Source organism: Engystomops pustulosus, chromosome 11, assembly GCF_040894005.1.
Source record: "Engystomops pustulosus chromosome 11, aEngPut4.maternal, whole genome shotgun sequence".
Classification (NCBI taxonomy): Eukaryota; Metazoa; Chordata; class Amphibia; order Anura; family Leptodactylidae; genus Engystomops; species Engystomops pustulosus.
This window is the reverse complement of record NC_092421.1, coordinates 66,462,143-66,474,274: the sequence shown is the minus strand read 5'-3', so window position 1 is coordinate 66,474,274 and position 12,132 is coordinate 66,462,143. Positions and strand designations below refer to the sequence as shown.

At 38.2% G+C, this 12,132-nt stretch overlaps 2 protein-coding genes across 27 annotated transcripts in view; one reads left to right on the top strand and one right to left on the bottom strand.

Moving 5' to 3' along the window:
* Positions 1-12,132, bottom strand: part of LOC140105604 (uncharacterized) — a 253,158-nt gene that overhangs the window by 180,003 nt on the left and 61,023 nt on the right. Inside the window, exon 3 of one of the 24 annotated variants that reach the window (XR_011850609.1) lies at positions 11,175-11,487. The exons of the other annotated variants lie outside the window; for them this stretch is intronic. The gene's annotated coding sequence lies outside the window, so the exon portion shown is untranslated. Of the gene's footprint in view, positions 1-11,174; positions 11,488-12,132 lie in introns of those variants that run through there. 24 annotated transcript variants of the gene reach the window in all.
* RBM20 (RNA binding motif protein 20) overlaps positions 1-12,132 on the top strand; it is a 165,216-nt gene that overhangs the window by 115,378 nt on the left and 37,706 nt on the right. For all 3 annotated transcript variants that reach the window (XM_072129589.1, XM_072129590.1, XM_072129591.1), the window contains exon 6: positions 11,766-11,909. In XM_072129589.1, coding sequence (XP_071985690.1) covers positions 11,766-11,909 — 144 coding nt within the window. The remainder of the gene's footprint in view (positions 1-11,765; positions 11,910-12,132) is intronic.

The window sequence follows — 12,132 nt, the reverse complement described above, 5'->3', positions numbered from 1 at the left end:
CCATTGGAAGATATACAGGCGGTCCCCTACTTAAGGACACCCGACTTACAGACAACCCATAGTTACAGACGGACCCCTCTGCCCACTGTGACCTCTGGTGAAGCTCTCTGGATGCTTTACTATAGTCCCAGGCTGTAATGATCAGCTGTAAGGTGTCTGTAATGAAGCTTTATTGATAATTCTTGGTCCAATTACACCAAAAATTTTGAAACTCCAATTGTCACTGGGGCAAAAGAAAAAAAATTCTCTAGAACTTCCATTATAAAATATACAGTTTCGACTTACATACAAATTCAACTTAAGAACAAACCTCCAGACCCTATCTTGTATGTAACCCGGGGACTGCCTGTACATGTAATACGTATGAATCTGGAATAAAATTGAGGAACTAGAAGATTATATAGAGCTCCGGTCACATTACTTAATATTCTGCATAGCACTGTGTGATCTGTACGCGCTATATAAATAAATGAATTATTATTATGCTCCCATGACTACATCTTCGTTGCTGGCAGGGAGCCAGGTACACCTTTAGATACTTAGAATGTTAATACTAATGATTTACTAAGAATGTTAATCATATAAAGAAAATCGGTAATTAGTATTAAAAGGTATATGACGACCTGCCAGTAAGAAATCCTGCCTACAGGTTCCCTTTTAAAATGTTTTCATCCTCCCAATAAATAAGCATTAGTCATTGGGACATTTATCATACTGGAGAAAAATAGGGAATCCGGACACTCTTTAACCCGTTAAGGATGCAGCCTTTTTTAGTTTTTGAGTTTCCATTTTTCGCTTCCCATCTTCAAAAATATTTAACTACGGTATTTAATCTTTCCTGTGTGAGAGGTTATTTACTGCGTAAGAAAATTGTACTTCTAAGTGATGGTATTTATTATTTCATGCTGTGTACTGGAAAGCAGGAAAAAAAATTCCAAATGCTGTGAAATTGGTGAAAAATACACATCTGCGCATCTTTCTTGTGGGCTCAGTTTTTATGGCTTTCATTGTGCACTTCAAATGATACGTCACTAATATTCTTTGGCTCGGAACGATCACAGAGGTACCAAATTTATACAGGTTTACTGTGTTTTAATGCCGTACAGACCAAAAGTTTGGACACACCTTCTTATTCAAACAGTTATCTGTATTTTCATGTCTATACAAATTGTAGATTCACACTGAAGGCATCAAAACTATGATTTAACACATGTGGACATATATACTTAACAAAAAAAATGTGAAACAACTGAAAATATGTCTTATATTCTAGGTTCTTCAAAGTAGCCACCTTTCGGCATTCTCTTGATGAGCTTCAAGAGGCAATCACCAGAAAATGTCAGGTGCAATAAGAGAGATTTCTTGCCTTATAAATGGGGTTGGGACCATCAGTGGTGTTGTGCAGAAGTCAGGTGGAAACACAGAAGACAGTCCTACTGAACGGACTGTTAGAATTTGTATTATGGCTTGAAAAAAGCAGCTAAGTAAAGAAAAACTAATGGCCATCATTACTACAAGAAATGAAGGTCAGTCAGTGTGAAAAATTGGGAAAACTTTGAAAGTGTCTCCAAGTGCAGTTCCATAAAAACCATTAAGTGCTACAAAGAAACTGGCTCACACGAGGACCACCCCAGGAAAGGAAGACCAAGAGTCACCTCTGTTGTGGAGAATAAGTTCATCTGAGTCACCAGCCTCAGCAACCGCAGGGTAACAGCAGCTCAGATTAGAGACCAGGTCACTGCCACACAGAGCCCTAGCAGCAGACACATCTCTACAACAACGGGTAAGAGGAAACTGTGTGCAGCATCATTCATGGTAACATAGCTGCTAGGAAACCACTGGTAAGGACGGGCAACAAGCACAAGAGACTTGTTTGGGCTAAAGAACACAAGGAATGGACATAAGACCAGTGGAAATCTGTACTCTGGTCCGATCATCTAGGTCTGATGAGTCCAAATTTGAGATCTTTGGTTCCAAGCACCGTGTCTGTGCGACGCAGAAAAGGTGAACTAATGGAGTCAGCATGCCTGGTTCCCACCATGAAGCCTGGAGGAGGAGGTGTGATGGTGTTTTGCTGGTGACACTGTTGGGGATTTATTCAAAATTGAAAGTATACATGTTTATGGACCATCATTTATTTTTCAACAGGTCAATGACTCCAAACACACCTCCATGCTGCATAAGGGCTATTTTACCAACAAGGAGAGTGATGGGGTGCTACACCAGATGACCCAGCCTCCAGTCACCAGACCTGAACCCAAATGAGATGGTTTGGGGTGAGCTGGACCGCAGAGTTATGGCAAGAGGGGCAATAAGTGCTAAGCAACCCTGGGAACTCCTTCAAGACTGTTGGAAGACCTTTTCTGGTGACTACCTCTTGAAGCTCATCAAGAGAATGTCAAGAGTGTGCAAAGTAGTAATCAAAGCAAATGGTGGCTACTTTGAAGAACCTAGAATACAAGACATATTTTTTGTAGTTTTCACACTTTTTTTTTGATGCCTTTAGTGTGAATCTACAATTTTAATAGTCATGAAAACTCTTTGAATGAGAAGGGGTGTCCAAACTTTTGGTCTGTACTCTATATTTTAACCCCTTCCCCACATTTGACATAATAGTACTGCATCGCGGGAGGTGCGTTCCCGCAAAATGCAGTACTATTACATCATGCTTCTGGCACCGGCTCCTGAACGGAGCCGGCGCCAGAAGCTGCAGGTGTCAGCTATATATTATAGTTGACACCTGCCTCTAACACCCGCGATCGGAGATTTCTCCGATCGCGAGTGTTAACCCCTGACACGTGCAAGGGGCATTTGAGAAGAATCCGCCCCCCCTCCCGCGCGGCGCTTACCGGGGGGTCTGCTGCTCCGATCGCAGCCCCGGGACTGCCGGTGCCCGGGGCTGTGCGATCCTCCTCCGGCTGCCGAGTCCTGCCTTCTGACAGGACCCGGCTGTAACACACTGAGCATGCGCAGCATATGTATTACATATATATGTATACATATTACATCTGTATTACACTGTGTAATGTGAAGAATAGCTTGAACAAGTGATCAGTGGATCACTTGTTCAAGCTAACCTGTAAAAGTTAATAAAAAATGTTAAAAACATTATATAAAATAATTTTTTAAATAAAAATAATTAATTAAATAAAGTTAAAGTCCCCTAAACACAAATATTCCCTATACACATGCAATAAAGTGAAAAAACCACAAAATCGCAAAAAAACCCACATATTTGGTATCGCCGCGTCCGTAACAATCCGTACAATAACTCAGAAACATTATTGGACCCGCTTGGTGAACGCCGTAAAAACACAACCAGAAAAACACGCCAAAAATTTACATTTTTCATAAAATCTCTAGACAAAAATGTTCTAAAAAGTGATCACAAAAAGTTGTGTGCAAAAATGGTACCACTGAAAAGAACAACTCAACACGTAAAAAATAAGACCTAAACTAGCTCTGTCAACCAAAAAATATTAAAGTTACGTCTCCGAAAAGATGGCAATGCAAAAACAAATGAGATTTCCTCTATATTAGTTTTTATCCAGTAAAATTGTAAAAATAAATGAAAAACTATATAAATGAGGTATCACCGTAATCGTAGTGACCTATAGAATGAAGATAATATAATATTTTTAGTGTACGGTGTACGACCCCCAAAAGATACGAAAAGTAAACCAAAATTGACAATTTTCTTTTCACCCATACATTCAAGAGTTAATAAAATCTCATCAATAAGCTAATGACCCACTAAAATGAAGTATTTGTAAAGTGCATCTCATGTCGCAGAAAATAAGCCCTTATATGTCCAAATTGCCAAAAAAATAAAGATTGTGTAGCCAATAAAACGTGACAATGCATAATCTGCTCTGAATGGCAAAGCTCCCCCCTCAATGCCCTGGCGTGTGCCCATACAGCAGGTTACCACCACATGTGGGGTATTGTTATACGCGGGAGCGTATTTGTGGAGCATTTTGGTATTTTATCCCCTGAGAATTTGTAATTTTTTTGAAAAACACATTAATTTAGCCAAAAAAAATTTACTTTCAAAATTGCATCCGATTTTGTTTTAACCCCTGTAAAACAATTAAAGGGTTAACAAACTTCATAAAAGTTGTTTTACGTACGTTGAGGGATGTAGTTTCTATAATGGGGTAATTTATGGGGTATTACTTTTATTTAGGACTCTCAAAGTGATTTGAAACCTGAGCAGGTCCCTCAATAGAAGGATTTTGCGTTTTTTATGAAAATGTGAAAAATCACACCTAACATTCAAAGGCCCATAACATCCTACAAAAATAAGAGTACAGGCGGTCCCCTACTTAAGGACACCCGACTTACAGACAACCCATAGTTACAGACGGACCCCTCTGCCCACTGTGACCTCTGGTGAAGCTCTCTGGATGCTTTACTATAGTCCCAGACTGCAATGATCAGCTGTAAGATGTCTGTAATGAAGCTTTATTGATAATTCTTGGTCCAATTACACCAAAAATTTTGAAACTCCAATTGTCACTGGGGCAAAAGAAAAAAAATTCTCTAGAACTTCCATTATAAAATATACAGTTTCGACTTACATACAAATTCAACTTAAGAACAAACCTCCAGACCCTATCTTGTATGTAACCCGGGGACTGCCTGTATGCATAAAAAACCATGACCACATAAATTAGACATTTAGTGAATGTTAGTTATTACATTTTTTTGCGGTTATGACTACGTATGGAAATAGTAGAACATTTTGAAGTTCGAAAATCAAGAATTTTTCCAAATTTTCACCAAATATCTGATTTTCTCATAAATAAATGCAAAACATACCACCAAAATTTTTCAACTAACCTGAAGTACAATGTGTCACGAGAAAACAATTTTAAAATCACCTAGATATGTTAAAGCGTTCCGAAGTTATAACCACTTGTAGTGACACAGGGCAGATTTGAAAAATGGGCCGTGTCAGGAAGGTGAAAAGTGGCTTCAGCGTTAAGGGGTTAAAAAAAAATTAAAACTGTGTAAACAAAAAAAAAATGTACATTTTTTTTAAAAAATTTTATTTCACCATCTTCTGATGCTAATAACTTTTTTATACTTTGGTGTAATTAACTGTGTAAGGTTTTTTTGCAAGATGAGCTGATGTTTTCATTCCTACTGTCTAGAGGACAGTACAACCTTTTAATCACTTTTAATTATTATTAAATGTCTGTTTAAGACATTTGGGTGCTATTTATGGGGTTCACCGCTGGGAATAAGCATTTTTATACCTAACATGTTTATGATTTTGTTTATTTTTTTATATTGGTTCAAGAGAAAGAGGTGTGATTTTAAATTTTAATTTCTAAAACATTTTTTAACTTTGTTTTATTCTCACAATTTTTTAGACCCTTTGCGCATACCATATACTACTGTATTGCAGTATATGGAGAATTTGCTATATATATGTAAAAATGTGTGACTGGCCACAGTCGGATATCTCCAGCAATGACAGATCCTGGAATCTTATAAAGACTCCAGGCTGTTGTGGCAGCTGATCACTGCTCCAGGATGATGTAATTGGGAGCAACAATTAAAAACCTGCCCACGGGTTTTAACTGCTGGCAGCAATCGAAGGGTTAGCACCCACGACCACGGTTATCGTTGGGTCTGTAGAGAGGGCTCATTTGTCATTCAGTGTTATGGGGTTAAAACACACAAGCTGACTTATAGAGAACCTGTCACCAGCGAAACCCCTAAATCACACACAGTACCTTTTGGACCTCTTTATACATGTTTCGAATCCATGTATCCATGGGATTAGAGCCACCTTTCTTCCAAAAAGACTTTTATTGATGTCCACTTTTCCAGTCATGGAGGTGGGGAGCTGTAGTATACAGTCTTTATACCCCACCTTCTCACTGATGATGACGAATGTTCATGAATGAGAGAGACATGCGACTCTGAAGAGAATTCCTGAGCACCGAGGTTGATTTCTCTTCACATAGCCAATCCCTCTCATGTCATGTAGCTGAGCTGTGTTACACACAACCACTATCTATCTCAAAATTCCAACAAGCATTGTGTAGAATTTCCTACCTCCAATAACAGCTATGGGAAAGTAAAGGAATCTGTATATGTCTGTAGTTGAATATTGACAGACAGTCCCTTAGTACCAGCTCTATACTGGTAGCATAGTATAGCACTGAGACCTGTCAAACTGATTTTTTTGCAGCCATAGAACCATTTGGGGATAAGTGCAATGCTTTTTAACCATGGTTTTTTATGTAGTATTCATTTTGGAAGGGTTAGTTTGAATGGCAGGTTTCCTGTACTACACAGATATATATAATTTTAAACTGAAATAATAAAGAAGAATTTGTTTTAAAAGAGTGTTGAGATTCCCTATTTTTCTGCAGTTGCATACCTCCAGAGTTTCAACAGGCTTTTGGACACCACTCACTGGACTGTTGTGACTACTTCAGGGCTTGTAGACCAGTGCACAAACCCTGCTAAATATATGGATATAGAACACATATATATGTTTAACCCCTTAATGACCGCCCTATCGGGAATCTACGTCGGTCATTAAGGGTACTTCTTCTGATGCGACGCCTTTCTACGGCGCCGCATCAGAAGAAGATTTCGGGACATCGGGTTATTGTAGTGCCGGTGTCGGGCTGTGATATCACAGCCCAGACCCGGCACTAACACCCGGGATCGGAAAAACTCCGATCCCGGGTGTTTAACCCCTTACACGCCGCGGTCAAGCATGACCGCGGCGTGCAAGTGTGTCCCCCGTGGATCGGACCCCCCCGGTGTGCTTACCGGGGGATCCGATCCCTCCTGCCGCTGCCCCGGGTCCCGACGAGTGACCCGGGGCTGTCGGCTCCTCTTCTCGCCGGGTTCTGCCTTCCTGGCAGGACCCGGCTGTAAGTAACTGAGCATGCGCGGCATGCTCAGTTACTTACACTATACACTGCAATACAAGTGTATTGCAGTGTAGAGGCTTGAATAAGCGATCGGATGATCGCTTATTCAAGCCAAAAGGTTGAAAATAAGTGAAAGTAAAAAAAAAAAAGATTAAATTGTTTTATAATAATAATTAAATAAATAAATAAAATAAAGTCCCATAATCTCCCCAGTTACACATATAATGCAAATACAGTATATAAAACACAAAAACACACAAAAAATGTACATATTTGGTATCACCGCGTCCGTATTAATCTGTACAATAAATCTAAATCAATATTGAACCCGCTCGGGGAACGATGAAAAAAATAACCACGAAAAACTTCCCGTAATATACAATTTTTCATCAAACACTATCACAAAAAATGTTCTAAAAAATGATCAAAAAAAGCTACATTCCCTAATATGATACGACTGAAAAGAACAACTCTTTTCGCAAAAAATAAGCCCTCAACCAGATCTGACAACAGAAAAATACAGAAGTTATGGCCCTAAAAAGTTGTCAATAGTAAAAACAATGCGATATTCTCCAATATTGGTTTTGCTCAGGAAAATTGAGCAAAGATAAGAAAAACTATATAAATGAGGTATCACCGCAATCGTAGTGAACCAGAGAATAAAGATAAAATATTATTTTTACATTACGGTGAACGGGGGGAAAAAAATGCTAAAAATCCAAAATAAAAATTGATGATTTTGTTTGTGTCCCCCTTGAAATAGTTAATAAAATCTCATGAATAAGCTTTAGACTCCCAAAATAAATTATCTATACATTGTATCTCATCCCGTAAAAATTAAGCCCTCATATGTTTGCATTACCAAAAAAAAATAAAAATGTATAGGTAGTACAATGTGACAATACAAATCTGCTGTGAATGGCGCCTCCATTCATTCTATACTCGGCTGTGCGCCCGTACAGAAGTTTACCACCACATATGGGGTATCAGTACACTCGGGAGGAATTGGGCATCAAAAGTTGCAGTGCGTTTCATCATTTAATTTATTCTGAAAATGTCAGTTTGGCCTAAATGAATGTATGTTCCAAAAAAATTCCATAGTTTCTAAATCGCAGGTCCATATTGTTTTAACCCATGTGAAACACTTAAAGGGTTAATGGACTTAATAGAAATTGTTTTACATACGTTGAGAAGTGAAGTTTCTATAGTGGGGTAATTTATGGGGTTTTACTATTACTTAGGCCTTACAAAGTCACTTGGAAGCTGAGTTTTCCCTCAAAATGTGAGTTTTGGCAATTTTCATGAAAATGAGAAAAATCGCACCTAAAGTTCTGCGCCTCATAACATCCTAGAAAAGTGAGAGGATGCATAAAATATCATCCCAACATAAAGCAGACATTCCGTAAATGTAATTTATCAAGCTTTTTGGGTAGTTTTACTTCCTGTCTGGGAACCAGAACATTTCAAACTAGGAAAATGAAGAATTTTTACAAACTTTTGCCAAATTTTCACTTTTTTTCAGAACAAATCGCAAAACGTATCACTTAAATTTTATAACTAACATGAAGTACAATGTATCACGAGAAAACATTCTCAAAATCACCGGGATATGTTAAAGCGTTCCGAAGTTATAACCAATTATCGTGAGACATGTCAGATTTGAAAAATCGAGTCTGGTCATTGAGCTGAAAACTAGTGTCGGTGATAAGGGGTTAAGAATAATTTGAGTGCCACACATAGATGATAGATAGGTGTGTCCTAGTATGCTGGGGTTTCTGTGTTACCTCATCTACCCCCTATAACACTGTATTTAAGGAAGTAAAGGATGTACAGTAGTACAGATCATGACTTTATTAAGAAACACAGACATTACTATTCCAGCCAAGACAGTGGCAAGCCTTCTACTTCCCTCTAAGCCTGGTGCTAAGACCATTTGAAGTTCAGCCGGGGGGGGGGGGGGGGGGGGAGGTTCTGAATGTTTGCACAGATGTCAGGATACCTGTCAGCACTGTGTAGTCCATTAAGGTGACTGGAATATTCTCACAACACTCTTGCACTTCCCATGGGCAAATCTTATATTTTGCCATTTACTTGCATTTTGTTTACTAATTTCCATATCATCAGGGAAGATGAGCTTTTGTTAAACATCTAGTCTAGATACTTTTATGTGAAAAAAAAAATAATAATAATAATATTGGGACTACTTTTTACCTGCAAGGATAAAGTGGAGCTATCATGATGGATGAGATATCTGTGTTGTGGGTGTTATTAACTCACGAAGGACTGTGCAAGCTTTTAATGCAAAATCAAATGCTCATGGTCCAGTTTCAGAGAAAAGAGGGGTCAGGAAAGGGGTTCCTTTACACAGCAAGCAGAGAAAATGTGTCTGTACACCAATCTTCCAGTCTACAATGAGAATAAAAATACCTGTTGGTCTGGGACACAGGACAAGTCTGCAGACGAAAAAAACCCACAGTGGATGTCCGGTTAAAATTTTATTTAGCACGACACGTTGAACACAAGAGCGAAATGATCTCTTACAAATAGGACATGCAGGGCCTGTAGTGCGAGACATACTTGGCCTGTGGTGTAATCATAAACAAAGTGGTCAGGTTTCCATAAAAGTCTAGCCACAAATAGATATTTACAGTCAGTGTACGCAGAGCACATACTTTATCGTCTGCTGTAGTATCTTCAGTTAAGTTTTGAGGATATTCATTTAATTTTTATGAAAAAATATTTTAAACACAAGATGTGTCTCATTACCTAATCAATACTGGTAAAAATAGTGTAGATTATAATAGTAAACTTTGGAATACACTTCATTTAAAGAAATCTGTTCCTGTGTCCTTTACCTCTGCCGTTCTTCCTTACTTAAGCAGTTTGTATAAATCAGCTTTCTGTCCTGTCTGCCACCGACAACTGAGATATAAAGGAACTGATGTGTCTGATGACTTCAGTCATTACAGACTATCACTCATTTGTCTAATCTTATAGAGCTAAATTAAGTGACAAATTTTATAGGTATGGAAAGAGCTAATCTTTACCCTCCTTTCTTCATCTTGATGTTGTGTACAGGACTTCAGATGCACTGCCCACTGCAGGAGAAAAAAGGAACAGAAAAAAAGACAGAGAAACATACTCCTTTATTTTAAGTACTTTACTGTCAGGGCAATTTGGGGGAAATAAACCACCCACACGGCCTTATGGACCAGTGGTTCAGTGTTGCTGATCACCTTGTATTTTTTCCCTATGTACCCACATCATATAGACATATACCTCCGTCCGGAGCTCTTGGCGCTTGTGTATCAGGTGTTGGACACTCCGGCCTCACATGTGCTGTGGGTATGGAACATGTGCAATTAAGTCAGGATGTACTACACTGGCTTCAATTAATCTCAGCACAGGCGCCTACAGCGCCAGAAATGGGTGTAATGTGGGTGGCCAAGGACGATTTGGGACTCTAAACCACCAGTCCACAAGGTCATGCCCTGATTAGTTTCTCTTTTATTGAAGTATATTACAAAGTTTACAATTATTGCCTGCTCTATTCATTTCCGAAATAAGAAAAAAAGAATTTGCTGTGAAGTTCAGTCTACCACATAACCAGATCAAACAGACATTATCAGTGATTGTCAAAAACTTGATTAGAAAGGGCCCTGCTAATATACACAGGTAATGTTTAGGATGGGACCAGGTAGGAAAGATCATCAAGAACGTTTTAAGCATTAGTCAGTGGAGATTCATCTTTCAATTCTACCCAACCTGAGAGTAAAATACTCCCAGTCCCAGCTAACATAGCCCTGTAACAATTTATTGCTAATTTTAGGAGATGTGTTTGTAACTCTTGCAAGGGAAAGATGAAACAGTTGTCCTTGGCAAAGAAACAAGCTGCAACAACAGTATTTATTTTTTCACATAAAAATGGCCTTGTAAAATAAATATGTATGCTGAATAGCTACAATAGGTAATATTGGCATATTTTATTGTTACATGTGGAATGTGCATATCAGGCACCTCAGGCTAGAATTATGATTGCGCTCCTTTATTCCATTGTTGTGCACCGTTACAGGAACACAACGATACTACATACTATAATGGAATCTGCTGAGCTTCCATTTATTTATTTTTTTATTTTCTCAGATTAAAACGTAAATTCTAATTGAGCCTCTGCAACAGATGTCTAAGTCAGAATTACAGTGCAGTTGAAACAAGTGTAAAAATGACTAGTCATTCCATGTGACAAATAACGCAAAAAAATGAGCAATATGGAACTATTGCCAATACCAGCCGTTAAATTTACCAAATATAACTTGGATGGCAACAACAAAGCGATGTAATAATTAAATATATACCGACATGAATTTCACTCCATAACTTATAAAATAAAGCCTGTCACCAACATATCTCATGCTTGGAAAGATCTCTTAAATCCCACTAGGGTATGTGTTATCCCTGTTCTCTCCCGTCATTCTGCAAGTGCTAATCTCTCCATCCACTCTAGGAAAATTGTAATGGGAGAGCTTAGTGATATCTTGTCAGCCATCCAGCATTATTTCTCTAGGTTTGTAAGTGGCTGCTAACCCTGAATGAAAGAAAGATACAAGTGATTGCAAGCAAAACTATACAACAACCATTTTGTACAAAGAATGTTTCATAGGGAATGTTGCAATGTTATACATAGAAACCATAACAGAACACAGTGCAACTCTAGAATTAACAGGGCCAGAAATGAACTTATTTTCTCTATACTGTATATGAATCTCTTTAAATAGACCAAATAATTATAATGAAAATAAAAATGTTTCGGCAAAATACAACAGGAAAACCCAGTAACAAATTGTGTTTATGTTACTGTCTCAGTTTGCGCAGAGGAAATCTTCCACGGGCCGCGTGGTTCATATTTGCAATCTCCCTGAAGGAAGCTGCAATGAGACTGAAGTAGTGAACCTCGGACTACCATTTGGAAAGGTCACAAACTACATTTTGATGAAATCAACAAATCAGGTAAATTTAAGTCTGTGCTTTTCTCATCTTGCACAGACTAAATGCACTTTTACAGTATTTTTTCTTTTATTTCCATTAACTTAATTATATTGGAGCTTAAAAACATACATTCATATATATCAGTGTATCTGGAATTTTGGGATGCGGCCAATACGTTTATGTTTGTTAATTTTTAAATTTTTAAAGATTGTTTATGGTATTTGTAGGCCCCCTAGGCTACTTG